This window comes from Lactuca virosa, chromosome 3 (assembly GCF_052849685.1).
Source record: "Lactuca virosa cultivar CGN04683 chromosome 3, Lactuca_virosa_CGN04683_v6, whole genome shotgun sequence".
Classification (NCBI taxonomy): domain Eukaryota; kingdom Viridiplantae; phylum Streptophyta; class Magnoliopsida; order Asterales; family Asteraceae; genus Lactuca; species Lactuca virosa.
In genome coordinates this window covers 100,168,298-100,188,487 of record NC_136428.1, presented here as the reverse complement: position 1 = coordinate 100,188,487, position 20,190 = coordinate 100,168,298, and the positions used below count along the sequence as shown (strand labels likewise).

The 20,190-nt window shown below is 35.2% G+C and overlaps 3 protein-coding genes across 3 annotated transcripts; all 3 read right to left on the bottom strand.

The window, feature by feature from the left end:
- Nucleotides 1–3,508: 3,508 nt before the first annotated feature.
- Nucleotides 3,509–7,350, bottom strand: LOC145166285 (zinc finger BED domain-containing protein RICESLEEPER 2-like). The gene is made up of 5 exons (XM_079085226.1): nucleotides 7,057–7,350; nucleotides 5,320–6,011; nucleotides 3,974–5,233; nucleotides 3,845–3,906; nucleotides 3,509–3,760 (listed from the first exon to the last, which is right to left on the bottom strand). Exons 2-3 carry the CDS (start codon nucleotides 5,409–5,411, stop codon nucleotides 4,186–4,188), a joined length of 1,140 nt encoding a protein of 379 aa, XP_078941352.1. The 5' UTR covers nucleotides 5,412–6,011; nucleotides 7,057–7,350; the 3' UTR covers nucleotides 3,509–3,760; nucleotides 3,845–3,906; nucleotides 3,974–4,185.
- Nucleotides 7,351–9,765: 2,415 nt separating this feature from the next.
- On the bottom strand, nucleotides 9,766–13,607 carry LOC145166284 (zinc finger BED domain-containing protein RICESLEEPER 2-like). The gene is made up of 5 exons (XM_079085225.1): nucleotides 13,314–13,607; nucleotides 11,577–12,268; nucleotides 10,231–11,490; nucleotides 10,102–10,163; nucleotides 9,766–10,017 (listed from the first exon to the last, which is right to left on the bottom strand). Exons 2-3 carry the CDS (start codon nucleotides 11,666–11,668, stop codon nucleotides 10,443–10,445), a joined length of 1,140 nt encoding a protein of 379 aa, XP_078941351.1. The 5' UTR covers nucleotides 11,669–12,268; nucleotides 13,314–13,607; the 3' UTR covers nucleotides 9,766–10,017; nucleotides 10,102–10,163; nucleotides 10,231–10,442.
- Nucleotides 13,608–15,990: 2,383 nt separating this feature from the next.
- On the bottom strand, nucleotides 15,991–19,832 carry LOC145166283 (zinc finger BED domain-containing protein RICESLEEPER 2-like). Its single transcript, XM_079085224.1, has 5 exons — nucleotides 19,539–19,832; nucleotides 17,802–18,493; nucleotides 16,456–17,715; nucleotides 16,327–16,388; nucleotides 15,991–16,242 (listed from the first exon to the last, which is right to left on the bottom strand). The coding sequence occupies exons 2-3, from the start codon at nucleotides 17,891–17,893 to the stop codon at nucleotides 16,668–16,670; spliced, it is 1,140 nt and encodes a 379-aa protein (XP_078941350.1). The 5' UTR covers nucleotides 17,894–18,493; nucleotides 19,539–19,832; the 3' UTR covers nucleotides 15,991–16,242; nucleotides 16,327–16,388; nucleotides 16,456–16,667.
- Nucleotides 19,833–20,190: the final 358 nt, after the last annotated feature.

Below are 20,190 nucleotides of genomic sequence, written 5' to 3'. Positions count from 1 at the left end.
ATGATTTGAGTGAAGGAGTGTAGAGTATTCAAGTGTAGGATGAAGATACTTACCAAGAGTGGAGGAGAATGCTCAAGAACAGCCTTGAAATCCCGAGTTTATAGAGAGAAAGTGAGAGAGAAATGGGTTTGATTTTTGGTGAAAGAGGGAATATCTTGGAGGAGAGATAAGGGTTTTTCCCAGCCCTTGATTAATGTATCTTGCTGGAGAATAGTGTGAGAGGACAAATAGTTGAATAGATAGAGATGATTAGTGACAAGAAGATGTCAAGGAGTGGGTATGGGAGATAGCTTGTGTCATTACTTTATGAAAAGTCAACACTCCAAATCAATATCTTACACAATAGATATTATTCTTAGATTAAAATTTCCCCCAAAATTTGATTAAAATATGAATATATAGGGTCTTATATGCCAAAATATGAGTTTGGGTGAAAATCCCATGTTAAAATCATGAAAAACGAGCTCAAAACGCGAAAGTACTCGAAAACCGGGATCAAGAGGCGAACCTGCGAGGTCTGAGGTGAGGGTTCGGTCCATGGAGCTTAGAACCGAAGGTAGGTTCGGTCCATGGGCTAGGAATCGAAAATAGTTTCGGTCCGAGAAGACTCGCGTGCGAAATTGCTTGAGTGGGAACCGAAGGCGGATTGGAAGCGAAATGGACCGAGAGCAGGCGGAGCTTCGGTCCGAAGGGACTTGATCCGAACCGAAAGTGAGTTTGGTCCTAAAAGGGGGAGTTCAGTTCTAATAGGTTTCGGGTCTAGGAGGCTTCGGTTCTTTAAGGGAGGTTCGGTTCTATTAGGGTTTCGGTCCTTAAAGCTAGTTTCGGTTCTATATGGCTGATTTTCAAATAAACTTCTCGTTTCAAGTGATTTTTGACTAAGTTAAGAGTCGGGATGCCCCGAGTGATTATAAAAAGTTGAAAGAGATTTTGAGAGAGATTTGGGAGAGAGAGAGAGATATATAGCGAGAGAGATTGAGAGGGACTTTGTTTGTGACCTTTGCGAGTGTTTAGCTTTGAAATGTATGGTTTGTAAACCCCGTTTTGCCTTGTTATGAGTGTTATATGCTCCCGTAAGGTATGTATTAATGTTTTATCGAGTAGTTCCATCACTTACCCTGATTAGGGTTTAGATTTTCTGAACACATGAAAACTCTAAGTGATACTTTGCATTAGGGTGGTGTGTTGTACAATAGTAAACATAATGAAAACCCTAATATACAAGGGTTAATTGAGTTGGCCGGTTTGACTTGTTGACTTTCTTTGACTTTGAATTGACCAGAAAGTGACGGTTGTCACAAACTCATATATCTTAGTTTGAAGATTATATGATATTATCGTCTCACAATCACTCGTGATAAATTCCATGAAGTGATTCAGGTGAGCGTGGGTTAATCCAATACTCAAATCTTATTTCAGGAGTACTTACGAATGGTGTAGCAAACTTTTGCTATGTCTAACGCCTTAGACAATCTACAAGCCAACTCATGACAATATAACCTTATTACCTACTTCCAAAGTATGATCGACTGTGGATGGTTTGAATAATCTTATTATTCGGGAAGTCAAAACATGCAAAGTGAAACACAAGAATAATACTAATCCTATATGGCCCCAAAACTTTTGAGTATAAATAAAACACCTTTTATTTAATCACCATATTTATTACACATTATTCTTTGTATATTGTTTCGATTTATCAACTAATACTTGAATTAAAACAATAGTTATCCCATGCTCCAAGCATGCACACTATGTTTACCTACGGTCCTTATTTTGTGAAATTAATCAATTGTAAACATTTCCAATGATACTCATTTCACAATTCCAAATCCTTATCGTAAGTGTAAGAATACCAAGTTCTTGCTACTTATTGTAATTTGTTAGATTCTAAACTTATATGCAGTGATCCTTTTGTAATGACTATGTACACAAGTCACAGAGACTTTGTCAATTACAAAACTTTCCATTGGATATTGTTACAAGACAATTCCATAGATCCTCATATTGAAAGCACATTCCTTTGAACATCCTTCTTGCATAAAAGTTTCTAACTTTCTCACAGATTCTTGATATCCAACTCCCATTATGGAAACATTTCCATATTTACCATATGACAACTCATTGTTAATAGAATCCTGTCTGTTCATAATAATGTCAATATGATCTATCCATTACTATACTTCCAACTATCCATAAGCAACCAATCTTTGGCGAACCTTAGATTGTTCTTAGCAGTTGTTTAATAACTTTAGTCATATCCAGTTCTTGTCCTTTTTCCCTCTTAATGCCCTAGGCATTTGGAAAATTAGAACACATGAATATTATATCATATGCAATCGATCCTATACCCGAAGCATATGGGATATGATTCATAATGTCTTACATAAAGACATGATACTTGACCAGTCTTTTGCTATAATATTTCCATATATGGAATTTCCAATGTTGAAGCATTTCAGCATGGTATTCATATAAATCCTTGACTAAATTTGAATAAAATCTCAATATAAACTTTTAGAGTTGAAATGAAGTATAAGTTCCTCTCCCTTAATTATAGCAAAACAACTTTTCAACCCTGCAACTTTGCGAATTGAAAATTTTGTTTTCTATAATTAACATTGCTAACTTGCAACGCTTACCATAATAATTATGCTCCCACTAGCATAACAATTATTTTGTTACTTGCATAACATTTATGCTCCCACTAGATGTGACATAAATCCAGAAATCAGCAGGACTTCTAGAAATCAATACTTTATTGACTTTCTTACCAAAGTTCAGATTTCTGACACGAGATGCTTCGATAAGCCTTTATCTAAGCTCACACACCTTTTATTAGAAAGCTCATATGTGTGTCTAAACAATTTTAGAACTTACATCAATAAGTCTCATATGTTTAGACCTTTTGCCATTTCTCACAATTCGAACTATGAAGAGGGATGCCGTAGTCATAATCGAATTTGAGAATGCAAATATCACAATTGCTAACTCTTTAAAATCTACTTAGTGAAAGCGTTTACTCACAATCATTTGTATGAGTTAGAGAGAAACCTTATGACACTTAGATTTTTTATGGTGTATGTGTTCCTATCCATGTGAATTTGTCATAACCATAATCTTAAGACAAGGTTAGTGACAAATCCAAACTCATATGGACTGATCCTATCTAATCTTAATTCCTTGCCACTCGGTAGCACAAGGACCTACCATGTCTTCCAAGTTATTGAGCAGCTCACCCTTACTGATCAATGAACTTTCACTGATCAAGGTGCTTAGCCTTATGCAAACAGTTGAGGACTCATAGATAGGGATGCAAGCGGGGGCGGGTAGTGACGGGGACCACAAATCCCATCCCCATACCCAACTTCTAACCCCAAACCCATCCCCGCCCCCGCCCCGCGAAATACCCAACGGGTTCGGGTGAAGAAATATCCGATGGATATGGGGAACCCACTGGATACCCATTTATATAAAGTATAATTTTTCAAAACCCAACAATTAGAAAGAAAAAAAAACATTACTTATCATTATAATAAAATATCACTTGTTCATACTTAATTCTCAAAAACAACAAACTAAACCAAACATAAAAATCCATGAAACAGTCACAAGCAACAAAAATAATAACCAAACATTAAAATCAACCAAACAATTTCACTCTATTGTTCTTGTTCCAAAAAAAAAGTTTGGTCTTCATTGTTGTCAATCATCTTCCAATCTTCAAAAACTAAGCATCAAAATCCACATAGCTTGGTCCCTAAACCAACAACAGCAAAATTGAAGGCAATTTTTATATAAACACAAAATAAAAAAAATAAAAAGTTAAAAACAACAAACTTACAGACTCAATATCTTTCATAACTTCAAACTTTGCAAGATGTTTCTCTTTATTTGAATGTGTACCTGGAAATAAATAAATAAGCATTAGTATTTCTACATTATAAAAAGGGTTTGAATATAAAACTAATACCCAATTTTTCATCCCACAGCCAATCTTGGGTGCAAATTAATGCTTCTAATGTATCAGGATGAAGCCTGTTACGATGAGGAGTGGCATGTCTTCCACTACTGCTAAACGCCGATTCAGAAGCAACTGTAGACGCCGGTATAGCCAAAATATCTCTTACAACTTGTTGCAAAGTAGGATATTTAAGACCATTGGTCTTCCACCATGCTAAAATATCAAAATCTCCTGGGTAATACATTCTCATCTAAATAATAATCTAACTCAGATTTGTAAGTATCAACAGTTGAAGTGGAACTCACAAATAGATCATAACCAGCCAAACAATCTCCACCATCATCAATATCCATGCCAAAATCAAAATTATTGAAAGAACAACATGTTTCTTTGGCATCATGTGGTTTGTATTCTTTTACCAAATCATATGTCAACTTTCTAATTCGCTCTACTTCTTTTGAGGACTCATCACCATAAATTTTAGGGGAGTAATACTCAATGAGTTTCATTTTGAATCTTGGGTCTAAAATTGTGGCAACTGCTAAAACTCCATGTATGACAGACCAATATTTGTCAAACTTCTCAATCATACTGGTAGCCATTGTCTTAATCTCAAAATAAGGTGATATAATACAATCATTAAGCAACATTCGAATCTCACATATTTTTGGAAAAAAAATGTTGGCAGTAGGATATTTAATCCCAAAAAACACCTCAGTCACACTATTAAACAATTTGAGCTTCTCACACATCACTTTTGCCAAAAGCCAATCTTGATCACTTGGTGCTTGCTTGTAGTTCTTATCAGTGTGTACAAGGCGATTGAAGACATCCTTGTACACAATTGCACTCATAAGCATGAGATAAGTCGAGTTCCATCTTGTTTTGCAATCTAAAGTTAACTTTCTATTCGTTGAAAGAGAGAACCCATCCTTCGCATCCTCAAAATCTTCCACTCTTTTAGGAGTTGAAGTCCAATAAACAACACTCTCACGGATAGAGTCTACAACACTTTGAATTGAACTTAATCCTTGTTGAACTATCAAGTTCAATATATGCGCACAACATTTCATGTGAAGCAAATCTCCTCTTAGAAGGAGATTATCGAGCCTCAACTTTTCTTTCATTTTGTCTATCATAGAAAAGTTAACACTGCAGTTATCTAAAGTCAAAGTGGATAGCTTGCATTCAATGGACCATGCAACTAAACACCCCATTAACTCTTTAGATAGTGTTTTAGCATTATGAGGGGCTGGAACATACATGAACCTACAAGTTAAAAAAAACTATCAGATTAGAACACAAATATTCAAAGATTAAATCAATATAAAAGAAAAAAATATGTAGTTGATTACCTTAGAATTTTATTGCAAAGATTCCAAGAATCATCAATATAATGTGCAGTGACAACCATGTAGCCTCTTTTTTGGTTAGAAGCTGTCCACATATCAGTTGTCACCGCAACTCTACCTTTGTTAGAACTTAGAACCCTTTTATCTTTGTTTTTTCACTTTCAAAAATGTCTTTTATATCACTCTTAATGGTTGTTCTTGACAGATGCTTAAATAAAGGATTGACAGAGTTGACAAAGCTTCGAAATCCAACATGTTCAACCATGTTGAGTGGATACTCATGTAGAATTATCATCTTTACAAGCTCATCTCTTGAAACACTCTGATCAAACGTATGTGCACCAAGTGAAATGGGTCCTTCTTTTTTCTCTTGGCGTGGATTCAAAATCGATTGTCTGATGTCTTTATTCTTTCTTGCATTACAATTTTTGTAATGTTCATGAAGGTGTTTGGTTCCGTTCTTGCTTTTTCCACTCAACTTTTTCCCGCAATAGTTGCATTCAGCCTTATCTAGTCCACCAATATTTCGTTTTACAAAATGTGCCCAAACAGAAGAAGTCAATCTTCTTGTATTTTCAGCAGCTTGGCCAACAGCTGTAGCAACATCTTGTGCATTAGTTACAGCAGCCTCTTGTTCATCAGTTGTAGCAAAAGCCTCACAACTTGGTTGTGGAGGCTGTTGATCATGAGTCTCACTAAAAAGCATGGCAAAGTCAGGTTAAAGTGAACAAAAGATTAGGAATTGATTACAGAAATTAAAAAGATTATGCAAAGTCAGGTTCAAGTAAACAACCGATTACATAAAAAAAACAGAGCATACTGATTACATCAGGAATTGATTACAGTAAACAAAACAGTAAACAAAAGATTAGGGCTATTAAGGCTAAATCGAGTACATCAGCCAAAAAATGAGAAGGAGAAGCAGGTTGAAGATGAGTTCAGAAAATCAATTGATTCAGGTCCAAATAAAGATTTTATTCAAGTTCAAATAAATGTTCAGGAATCAATTTCAGGTCCATAAGCTTCATACAAGGTTGATTTCATAAATTTCAGCAAATAACAACAAATAACCATGATTACAGAAGATAAACGAGTTCATAGATGGTTGATTATAGCAACAGTAGATAACAACAAAAATTAGATGAAATTAGGGCAGGAACCAATTATAGCAGCAACCGATTACATGAAAAGAAAATTAGAGCATATTGATTGCGAGTTTGCGACATTAATTTATTACAGCAAACAAAAGATTAGGGTTATTAAGGCTAAATCGATTACATCAACAAAAAAATGAGAAGGAGAAGCAGGTTGAAGATGAGTTCAGAAAATCAATTGATTTAGGTCCAACTAAAGATTTTATTCAAGTTCAAATAAATGTCCAGGAATCAATTTCAGATCCATAAGCTTCATACATGGTTGATTTCATAAATTTCATCAAATAACAACAAATAACCATGATTACAGAAGATAAACGAGTTCATAGATGGTTGATTATAGCAACAATAGATAACAACAAAAATTAGATGAAATTAGGGCAGGAACCAATTATAGCAGCAACCGATTACATGAAAAGAAAATTAGAGCATACTGATTGCGAGTTTGCGACATGAATTTATTACAGCATACAAAAGATTAGGGCTATTAAGGCTAAATCGATTACAACAACAAAAAAATGAGAAGGAGAAGGAGGTTGCAGACGAGTTCAGAAAATAAGTTTAGAAAAAGGAAAAAGAAACTTACTTGATGGGGGGATCTTGTGGTGGAACAGGAGAATCATTCATGTTCATCAGGAGAGAAGGAGAATGAGAATGACGTTGAAGACGAACTCTTGTCTCTTATCAAACGAACTGGAGAATGACTGATGAGAAGCATGTTGAATGCAGATGCAATGTTCCCCTTTTAATATACGCCATAACTGGTATGGTATGAACTTGGTTGCAGTCTGGTAATCGAAGAGATGCATACAGAGTGCAGTCTCGAAGAGATACATGACTGTTGAGTACTCCATGTCTTGTAAATCGAAAAGACAGAACAATAAATCGATGAATAAAAAGAGAATACCAATATATATATATATATATATATATATATATATATATATATATATATATATATATATATATATATATATATATATATATATATATATATATATATATATATCGGATCTTAGCGAGGCGTATAGTGCCAAACTCGACCCCGACCCATCCCCGCTTCGGGTACAACATGTGAGACCCATCCTCGTTACAACGGGGAATACCCGATCCCGTCGGGGCGGGTACACCCACAGGTCAAACTTGCACCCCTACTCATAGAGCTCATGTGCATAGTCAACCTTAACTGGAATGAGCACAGAAACAACAATACGTCAACACGATAGGTTACAAACCTCAAGTCGTATGCTAGTGATTAACAATAGGTTGACTCTTGATTAGTTCTTAAAACTTTTCAAGATCTTTAAGACTCCCACTGACCTCTTGACATATAAGTTTCTCTCTGTCAAGAAACATTACTTGACAAACAAATATTCAAGAGTTAGTGTGATTTCTTATCAAGACAAACACTTTTGACAATCGGTCTTAGTTGATCTTTGTTTTATCCAAAACATTACAACTTACCAATTTCAAATGTACAAGAGTAGAAAACATTTTACTCTACATTTGCTGATATGTCACTCAATATACAATCTTGGAGTATGACTCTAAGATTTGATTTTGGAACGAAGTATGATTCATCTTAATTGATTTAACCATTTCAACAATTCCTGATTCCTCTTCTTAGCCAAACAAATGCCCTAAGGCGTCCTTAGAGGATCAAATTGTGATATGGTTTTCATAATCATTAAGATGATCATAAAACACGATACTCAAGTACTCTCCCATCTTTTCAGATTGGAGAAACTTTTATCTTTCTGCTGACTTTGATTCTTCTTATTCGTTCTGCTATACATTGAGATATTGCAATGACTCAGAATATACTTAATCTTGTAAGCATAACCATATTTACTAACTTTAGTAAATCATAACAAATAGTCTTATCGTTCTTTATAGTGGACCTGACCAGCGCACAACCAAGTGTACCCGATCCTATAGTCCTTCACTTAACTCACCTTTGTATGTGAACAAGGAATTAGTCCTAATTTCCCAAAGATGAAGGTTCTCATTCATCATACAATACAAGTTGCATGATCCCAAGTTTCTGTCCAATTGAAACTTGGGTGATGAAAATCTTTCCTTATTTGGTAAATTTAGACACTACCACAAACGAAAGAATCAAATCCATATTGCTAAAAAATACAAACATTAATTTTCACATATGCCATTGCAAAGAAATATAAAATAAGATAAAATAAATTTTTTTCTTTATTTATATAATTGCGGAAAAACTTTTCCTTACAATGCAATTACAAATGAAAACTAGGTTATTACAAATTTCTAAGCAATCTAACATAACTCTTAAGCAGCAGCTCAAAAATCCGATCATCAAACCATGCGATCGAAATCCATCTCTTCGCGATCAGACTCTGCATGCCTTTCCTTTAATCTTCCTTTGATCCTACAAAACATCAAAATGTAATCTTATCACATCATGTATTAAGAATCTACAAACAGGAACTTAATAGAGTTAGATAGTGGACTTACCTGAAGTAGAACCATACAATTTGATTAAAATTCTCAGGTAGTCAGGGCAGCTTCGCTTCCAATGTCCATTTTCTTGGCAATAGAAACAAACACACTCTTCTGGAATGGTACACGGGACAATCTCAGACTTAGCCTTTCCCTTTCTCTTGGAAAGAGAAGTCTTTTCTGGACTTCCAATGTTTCCATTGTCAATGTCCATGGAAGTTTGGGAAGTGGATCTTCCATTCAACTTTGCATCACCAGTGCGCTAAATCATTGTTGATTCATCAGTAATTAGCAAATAGGTAAGACCGATAAGGGACATGTCGTGGTCTGTCATATAGTAATCTCTAATGAACTCACCATATGACTTAGGAAGTGATTGAAAACCAAGTCAACATCCAACTTCCTTGACACAACGACTCCTAACATTCCTATCATGTCAATGTGTGACTTCATCTCCAAGACATGTGCACACACAGATCTTCCATCTTCATGTTTGCTCGCCAATAGGGCCTGAGTGACCTTGAACTTTTCAAGTCTTCGAACATGTGGGTCGGGGAGAATAATTGGAGGAGGTGGAGGAAGTGAAGTATGATAGGGATGCAAACAGTTGGCGGACTCATAGATAGGGATGCAAGCGGGGGCGGGTAGTGACGGGGACCACAAATCCCATCCCCATACCCAACTTCTAACCCCAAACCCATCCCCGCCCCCGCCCCGCGAAATACCCAACGGGTTCGGGTGAAGAAATATCCGATGGATATGGGGAACCCACTGGATACCCATTTATATAAAGTATAATTTTTCAAAACCCAACAATTAGAAAGAAAAAAAAACATTACTTATCATTATAATAAAATATCACTTGTTCATACTTAATTCTCAAAAACAACAAACTAAACCAAACATAAAAATCCATGAAACAGTCACAAGCAACAAAAATAATAACCAAACATTAAAATCAACCAAACAATTTCACTCTATTGTTCTTGTTCCAAAAAAAAAGTTTGGTCTTCATTGTTGTCAATCATCTTCCAATCTTCAAAAACTAAGCATCAAAATCCACATAGCTTGGTCCCTAAACCAACAACAGCAAAATTGAAGGCAATTTTTATATAAACACAAAATAAAAAAAATAAAAAGTTAAAAACAACAAACTTACAGACTCAATATCTTTCATAACTTCAAACTTTGCAAGATGTTTCTCTTTATTTGAATGTGTACCTGGAAATAAATAAATAAGCATTAGTATTTCTACATTATAAAAAGGGTTTGAATATAAAACTAATACCCAATTTTTCATCCCACAGCCAATCTTGGGTGCAAATTAATGCTTCTAATGTATCAGGATGAAGCCTGTTACGATGAGGAGTGGCATGTCTTCCACTACTGCTAAACGCCGATTCAGAAGCAACTGTAGACGCCGGTATAGCCAAAATATCTCTTACAACTTGTTGCAAAGTAGGATATTTAAGACCATTGGTCTTCCACCATGCTAAAATATCAAAATCTCCTGGGTAATACATTCTCATCTAAATAATAATCTAACTCAGATTTGTAAGTATCAACAGTTGAAGTGGAACTCACAAATAGATCATAACCAGCCAAACAATCTCCACCATCATCAATATCCATGCCAAAATCAAAATTATTGAAAGAACAACATGTTTCTTTGGCATCATGTGGTTTGTATTCTTTTACCAAATCATATGTCAACTTTCTAATTCGCTCTACTTCTTTTGAGGACTCATCACCATAAATTTTAGGGGAGTAATACTCAATGAGTTTCATTTTGAATCTTGGGTCTAAAATTGTGGCAACTGCTAAAACTCCATGTATGACAGACCAATATTTGTCAAACTTCTCAATCATACTGGTAGCCATTGTCTTAATCTCAAAATAAGGTGATATAATACAATCATTAAGCAACATTCGAATCTCACATATTTTTGGAAAAAAAATGTTGGCAGTAGGATATTTAATCCCAAAAAACACCTCAGTCACACTATTAAACAATTTGAGCTTCTCACACATCACTTTTGCCAAAAGCCAATCTTGATCACTTGGTGCTTGCTTGTAGTTCTTATCAGTGTGTACAAGGCGATTGAAGACATCCTTGTACACAATTGCACTCATAAGCATGAGATAAGTCGAGTTCCATCTTGTTTTGCAATCTAAAGTTAACTTTCTATTCGTTGAAAGAGAGAACCCATCCTTCGCATCCTCAAAATCTTCCACTCTTTTAGGAGTTGAAGTCCAATAAACAACACTCTCACGGATAGAGTCTACAACACTTTGAATTGAACTTAATCCTTGTTGAACTATCAAGTTCAATATATGCGCACAACATTTCATGTGAAGCAAATCTCCTCTTAGAAGGAGATTATCGAGCCTCAACTTTTCTTTCATTTTGTCTATCATAGAAAAGTTAACACTGCAGTTATCTAAAGTCAAAGTGGATAGCTTGCATTCAATGGACCATGCAACTAAACACCCCATTAACTCTTTAGATAGTGTTTTAGCATTATGAGGGGCTGGAACATACATGAACCTACAAGTTAAAAAAAACTATCAGATTAGAACACAAATATTCAAAGATTAAATCAATATAAAAGAAAAAAATATGTAGTTGATTACCTTAGAATTTTATTGCAAAGATTCCAAGAATCATCAATATAATGTGCAGTGACAACCATGTAGCCTCTTTTTTGGTTAGAAGCTGTCCACATATCAGTTGTCACCGCAACTCTACCTTTGTTAGAACTTAGAACCCTTTTATCTTTGTTTTTTCACTTTCAAAAATGTCTTTTATATCACTCTTAATGGTTGTTCTTGACAGATGCTTAAATAAAGGATTGACAGAGTTGACAAAGCTTCGAAATCCAACATGTTCAACCATGTTGAGTGGATACTCATGTAGAATTATCATCTTTACAAGCTCATCTCTTGAAACACTCTGATCAAACGTATGTGCACCAAGTGAAATGGGTCCTTCTTTTTTCTCTTGGCGTGGATTCAAAATCGATTGTCTGATGTCTTTATTCTTTCTTGCATTACAATTTTTGTAATGTTCATGAAGGTGTTTGGTTCCGTTCTTGCTTTTTCCACTCAACTTTTTCCCGCAATAGTTGCATTCAGCCTTATCTAGTCCACCAATATTTCGTTTTACAAAATGTGCCCAAACAGAAGAAGTCAATCTTCTTGTATTTTCAGCAGCTTGGCCAACAGCTGTAGCAACATCTTGTGCATTAGTTACAGCAGCCTCTTGTTCATCAGTTGTAGCAAAAGCCTCACAACTTGGTTGTGGAGGCTGTTGATCATGAGTCTCACTAAAAAGCATGGCAAAGTCAGGTTAAAGTGAACAAAAGATTAGGAATTGATTACAGAAATTAAAAAGATTATGCAAAGTCAGGTTCAAGTAAACAACCGATTACATAAAAAAAACAGAGCATACTGATTACATCAGGAATTGATTACAGTAAACAAAACAGTAAACAAAAGATTAGGGCTATTAAGGCTAAATCGAGTACATCAGCCAAAAAATGAGAAGGAGAAGCAGGTTGAAGATGAGTTCAGAAAATCAATTGATTCAGGTCCAAATAAAGATTTTATTCAAGTTCAAATAAATGTTCAGGAATCAATTTCAGGTCCATAAGCTTCATACAAGGTTGATTTCATAAATTTCAGCAAATAACAACAAATAACCATGATTACAGAAGATAAACGAGTTCATAGATGGTTGATTATAGCAACAGTAGATAACAACAAAAATTAGATGAAATTAGGGCAGGAACCAATTATAGCAGCAACCGATTACATGAAAAGAAAATTAGAGCATATTGATTGCGAGTTTGCGACATTAATTTATTACAGCAAACAAAAGATTAGGGTTATTAAGGCTAAATCGATTACATCAACAAAAAAATGAGAAGGAGAAGCAGGTTGAAGATGAGTTCAGAAAATCAATTGATTTAGGTCCAACTAAAGATTTTATTCAAGTTCAAATAAATGTCCAGGAATCAATTTCAGATCCATAAGCTTCATACATGGTTGATTTCATAAATTTCATCAAATAACAACAAATAACCATGATTACAGAAGATAAACGAGTTCATAGATGGTTGATTATAGCAACAATAGATAACAACAAAAATTAGATGAAATTAGGGCAGGAACCAATTATAGCAGCAACCGATTACATGAAAAGAAAATTAGAGCATACTGATTGCGAGTTTGCGACATGAATTTATTACAGCATACAAAAGATTAGGGCTATTAAGGCTAAATCGATTACAACAACAAAAAAATGAGAAGGAGAAGGAGGTTGCAGACGAGTTCAGAAAATAAGTTTAGAAAAAGGAAAAAGAAACTTACTTGATGGGGGGATCTTGTGGTGGAACAGGAGAATCATTCATGTTCATCAGGAGAGAAGGAGAATGAGAATGACGTTGAAGACGAACTCTTGTCTCTTATCAAACGAACTGGAGAATGACTGATGAGAAGCATGTTGAATGCAGATGCAATGTTCCCCTTTTAATATACGCCATAACTGGTATGGTATGAACTTGGTTGCAGTCTGGTAATCGAAGAGATGCATACAGAGTGCAGTCTCGAAGAGATACATGACTGTTGAGTACTCCATGTCTTGTAAATCGAAAAGACAGAACAATAAATCGATGAATAAAAAGAGAATACCAATATATATATATATATATATATATATATATATATATATATATATATATATATATATATATATATATATCGGATCTTAGCGAGGCGTATAGTGCCAAACTCGACCCCGACCCATCCCCGCTTCGGGTACAACATGTGAGACCCATCCTCGTTACAACGGGGAATACCCGATCCCGTCGGGGCGGGTACACCCACAGGTCAAACTTGCACCCCTACTCATAGAGCTCATGTGCATAGTCAACCTTAACTGGAATGAGCACAGAAACAACAATACGTCAACACGATAGGTTACAAACCTCAAGTCGTATGCTAGTGATTAACAATAGGTTGACTCTTGATTAGTTCTTAAAACTTTTCAAGATCTTTAAGACTCCCACTGACCTCTTGACATATAAGTTTCTCTCTGTCAAGAAACATTACTTGACAAACAAATATTCAAGAGTTAGTGTGATTTCTTATCAAGACAAACACTTTTGACAATCGGTCTTAGTTGATCTTTGTTTTATCCAAAACATTACAACTTACCAATTTCAAATGTACAAGAGTAGAAAACATTTTACTCTACATTTGCTGATATGTCACTCAATATACAATCTTGGAGTATGACTCTAAGATTTGATTTTGGAACGAAGTATGATTCATCTTAATTGATTTAACCATTTCAACAATTCCTGATTCCTCTTCTTAGCCAAACAAATGCCCTAAGGCGTCCTTAGAGGATCAAATTGTGATATGGTTTTCATAATCATTAAGATGATCATAAAACACGATACTCAAGTACTCTCCCATCTTTTCAGATTGGAGAAACTTTTATCTTTCTGCTGACTTTGATTCTTCTTATTCGTTCTGCTATACATTGAGATATTGCAATGACTCAGAATATACTTAATCTTGTAAGCATAACCATATTTACTAACTTTAGTAAATCATAACAAATAGTCTTATCGTTCTTTATAGTGGACCTGACCAGCGCACAACCAAGTGTACCCGATCCTATAGTCCTTCACTTAACTCACCTTTGTATGTGAACAAGGAATTAGTCCTAATTTCCCAAAGATGAAGGTTCTCATTCATCATACAATACAAGTTGCATGATCCCAAGTTTCTGTCCAATTGAAACTTGGGTGATGAAAATCTTTCCTTATTTGGTAAATTTAGACACTACCACAAACGAAAGAATCAAATCCATATTGCTAAAAAATACAAACATTAATTTTCACATATGCCATTGCAAAGAAATATAAAATAAGATAAAATAAATTTTTTTCTTTATTTATATAATTGCGGAAAAACTTTTCCTTACAATGCAATTACAAATGAAAACTAGGTTATTACAAATTTCTAAGCAATCTAACATAACTCTTAAGCAGCAGCTCAAAAATCCGATCATCAAACCATGCGATCGAAATCCATCTCTTCGCGATCAGACTCTGCATGCCTTTCCTTTAATCTTCCTTTGATCCTACAAAACATCAAAATGTAATCTTATCACATCATGTATTAAGAATCTACAAACAGGAACTTAATAGAGTTAGATAGTGGACTTACCTGAAGTAGAACCATACAATTTGATTAAAATTCTCAGGTAGTCAGGGCAGCTTCGCTTCCAATGTCCATTTTCTTGGCAATAGAAACAAACACACTCTTCTGGAATGGTACACGGGACAATCTCAGACTTAGCCTTTCCCTTTCTCTTGGAAAGAGAAGTCTTTTCTGGACTTCCAATGTTTCCATTGTCAATGTCCATGGAAGTTTGGGAAGTGGATCTTCCATTCAACTTTGCATCACCAGTGCGCTAAATCATTGTTGATTCATCAGTAATTAGCAAATAGGTAAGACCGATAAGGGACATGTCGTGGTCTGTCATATAGTAATCTCTAATGAACTCACCATATGACTTAGGAAGTGATTGAAAACCAAGTCAACATCCAACTTCCTTGACACAACGACTCCTAACATTCCTATCATGTCAATGTGTGACTTCATCTCCAAGACATGTGCACACACAGATCTTCCATCTTCATGTTTGCTCGCCAATAGGGCCTGAGTGACCTTGAACTTTTCAAGTCTTCGAACATGTGGGTCGGGGAGAATAATTGGAGGAGGTGGAGGAAGTGAAGTATGATAGGGATGCAAACAGTTGGCGGACTCATAGATAGGGATGCAAGCGGGGGCGGGTAGTGACGGGGACCACAAATCCCATCCCCATACCCAACTTCTAACCCCAAACCCATCCCCGCCCCCGCCCCGCGAAATACCCAACGGGTTCGGGTGAAGAAATATCCGATGGATATGGGGAACCCACTGGATACCCATTTATATAAAGTATAATTTTTCAAAACCCAACAATTAGAAAGAAAAAAAAACATTACTTATCATTATAATAAAATATCACTTGTTCATACTTAATTCTCAAAAACAACAAACTAAACCAAACATAAAAATCCATGAAACAGTCACAAGCAACAAAAATAATAACCAAACATTAAAATCAACCAAACAATTTCACTCTATTGTTCTTGTTCCAAAAAAAAAGTTTGGTCTTCATTGTTGTCAATCATCTTCCAATCTTCAAAAACTAAGCATCAAAATCCACATAGCTTGGTCCCTAAACCAACAACAGCAAAATTGAAGGCAATTTTTATATAAACACAAAATAAAAAAAATAAAAAGTTAAAAACAACAAACTTACAGACTCAATATCTTTCATAACTTCAAACTTTGCAAGATGTTTCTCTTTATTTGAATGTGTACCTGGAAATAAATAAATAAGCATTAGTATTTCTACATTATAAAAAGGGTTTGAATATAAAACTAATACCCAATTTTTCATCCCACAGCCAATCTTGGGTGCAAATTAATGCTTCTAATGTATCAGGATGAAGCCTGTTACGATGAGGAGTGGCATGTCTTCCACTACTGCTAAACGCCGATTCAGAAGCAACTGTAGACGCCGGTATAGCCAAAATATCTCTTACAACTTGTTGCAAAGTAGGATATTTAAGACCATTGGTCTTCCACCATGCTAAAATATCAAAATCTCCTGGGTAATACATTCTCATCTAAATAATAATCTAACTCAGATTTGTAAGTATCAACAGTTGAAGTGGAACTCACAAATAGATCATAACCAGCCAAACAATCTCCACCATCATCAATATCCATGCCAAAATCAAAATTATTGAAAGAACAACATGTTTCTTTGGCATCATGTGGTTTGTATTCTTTTACCAAATCATATGTCAACTTTCTAATTCGCTCTACTTCTTTTGAGGACTCATCACCATAAATTTTAGGGGAGTAATACTCAATGAGTTTCATTTTGAATCTTGGGTCTAAAATTGTGGCAACTGCTAAAACTCCATGTATGACAGACCAATATTTGTCAAACTTCTCAATCATACTGGTAGCCATTGTCTTAATCTCAAAATAAGGTGATATAATACAATCATTAAGCAACATTCGAATCTCACATATTTTTGGAAAAAAAATGTTGGCAGTAGGATATTTAATCCCAAAAAACACCTCAGTCACACTATTAAACAATTTGAGCTTCTCACACATCACTTTTGCCAAAAGCCAATCTTGATCACTTGGTGCTTGCTTGTAGTTCTTATCAGTGTGTACAAGGCGATTGAAGACATCCTTGTACACAATTGCACTCATAAGCATGAGATAAGTCGAGTTCCATCTTGTTTTGCAATCTAAAGTTAACTTTCTATTCGTTGAAAGAGAGAACCCATCCTTCGCATCCTCAAAATCTTCCACTCTTTTAGGAGTTGAAGTCCAATAAACAACACTCTCACGGATAGAGTCTACAACACTTTGAATTGAACTTAATCCTTGTTGAACTATCAAGTTCAATATATGCGCACAACATTTCATGTGAAGCAAATCTCCTCTTAGAAGGAGATTATCGAGCCTCAACTTTTCTTTCATTTTGTCTATCATAGAAAAGTTAACACTGCAGTTATCTAAAGTCAAAGTGGATAGCTTGCATTCAATGGACCATGCAACTAAACACCCCATTAACTCTTTAGATAGTGTTTTAGCATTATGAGGGGCTGGAACATACATGAACCTACAAGTTAAAAAAAACTATCAGATTAGAACACAAATATTCAAAGATTAAATCAATATAAAAGAAAAAAATATGTAGTTGATTACCTTAGAATTTTATTGCAAAGATTCCAAGAATCATCAATATAATGTGCAGTGACAACCATGTAGCCTCTTTTTTGGTTAGAAGCTGTCCACATATCAGTTGTCACCGCAACTCTACCTTTGTTAGAACTTAGAACCCTTTTATCTTTGTTTTTTCACTTTCAAAAATGTCTTTTATATCACTCTTAATGGTTGTTCTTGACAGATGCTTAAATAAAGGATTGACAGAGTTGACAAAGCTTCGAAATCCAACATGTTCAACCATGTTGAGTGGATACTCATGTAGAATTATCATCTTTACAAGCTCATCTCTTGAAACACTCTGATCAAACGTATGTGCACCAAGTGAAATGGGTCCTTCTTTTTTCTCTTGGCGTGGATTCAAAATCGATTGTCTGATGTCTTTATTCTTTCTTGCATTACAATTTTTGTAATGTTCATGAAGGTGTTTGGTTCCGTTCTTGCTTTTTCCACTCAACTTTTTCCCGCAATAGTTGCATTCAGCCTTATCTAGTCCACCAATATTTCGTTTTACAAAATGTGCCCAAACAGAAGAAGTCAATCTTCTTGTATTTTCAGCAGCTTGGCCAACAGCTGTAGCAACATCTTGTGCATTAGTTACAGCAGCCTCTTGTTCATCAGTTGTAGCAAAAGCCTCACAACTTGGTTGTGGAGGCTGTTGATCATGAGTCTCACTAAAAAGCATGGCAAAGTCAGGTTAAAGTGAACAAAAGATTAGGAATTGATTACAGAAATTAAAAAGATTATGCAAAGTCAGGTTCAAGTAAACAACCGATTACATAAAAAAAACAGAGCATACTGATTACATCAGGAATTGATTACAGTAAACAAAACAGTAAACAAAAGATTAGGGCTATTAAGGCTAAATCGAGTACATCAGCCAAAAAATGAGAAGGAGAAGCAGGTTGAAGATGAGTTCAGAAAATCAATTGATTCAGGTCCAAATAAAGATTTTATTCAAGTTCAAATAAATGTTCAGGAATCAATTTCAGGTCCATAAGCTTCATACAAGGTTGATTTCATAAATTTCATCAAATAACAACAAATAACCATGATTACAGAAGATAAACGAGTTCATAGATGGTTGATTATAGCAACAGTAGATAACAACAAAAATTAGATGAAATTAGGGCAGGAACCAATTATAGCAGCAACCGATTACATGAAAAGAAAATTAGAGCATATTGATTGCGAGTTTGCGACATTAATTTATTACAGCAAACAAAAGATTAGGGTTATTAAGGCTAAATCGATTACATCAACAAAAAAATGAGAAGGAGAAGCAGGTTGAAGATGAGTTCAGAAAATCAATTGATTTAGGTCCAACTAAAGATTTTATTCAAGTTCAAATAAATGTCCAGGAATCAATTTCAGATCCATAAGCTTCATACATGGTTGATTTCATAAATTTCATCAAATAACAACAAATAACCATGATTACAGAAGATAAACGAGTTCATAGATGGTTGATTATAGCAACAATAGATAACAACAAAAATTAGATGAAATTAGGGCAGGAACCAATTATAGCAGCAACCGATTACATGAAAAGAAAATTAGAGCATACTGATTGCGAGTTTGCGACATGAATTTATTACAGCATACAAAAGATTAGGGCTATTAAGGCTAAATCGATTACAACAACAAAAAAATGAGAAGGAGAAGGAGGTTGCAGACGAGTTCAGAAAATAAGTTTAGAAAAAGGAAAAAGAAACTTACTTGATGGGGGGATCTTGTGGTGGAACAGGAGAATCATTCATGTTCATCAGGAGAGAAGGAGAATGAGAATGACGTTGAAGACGAACTCTTGTCTCTTATCAAACGAACTGGAGAATGACTGATGAGAAGCATGTTGAATGCAGATGCAATGTTCCCCTTTTAATATACGCCATAACTGGTATGGTATGAACTTGGTTGCAGTCTGGTAATCGAAGAGATGCATACAGAGTGCAGTCTCGAAGAGATACATGACTGTTGAGTACTCCATGTCTTGTAAATCGAAAAGACAGAACAATAAATCGATGAATAAAAAGAGAATACCAATATATATATATATATATATATATATATATATATATATCGGATCTTAGCGAGGCGTATAGTGCCAAACTCGACCCCGACCCATCCCCGCTTCGGGTACAACATGTGAGACCCATCCTCGTTACAACGGGGAATACCCGATCCCGTCGGGGCGGGTACACCCACAGGTCAAACTTGCACCCCTACTCATAGAGCTCATGTGCATAGTCAACCTTAACTGGAATGAGCACAGAAACAACAATACGTCAACACGATAGGTTACAAACCTCAAGTCGTATGCTAGTGATTAACAATAGGTTGACTCTTGATTAGTTCTTAAAACTTTTCAAGA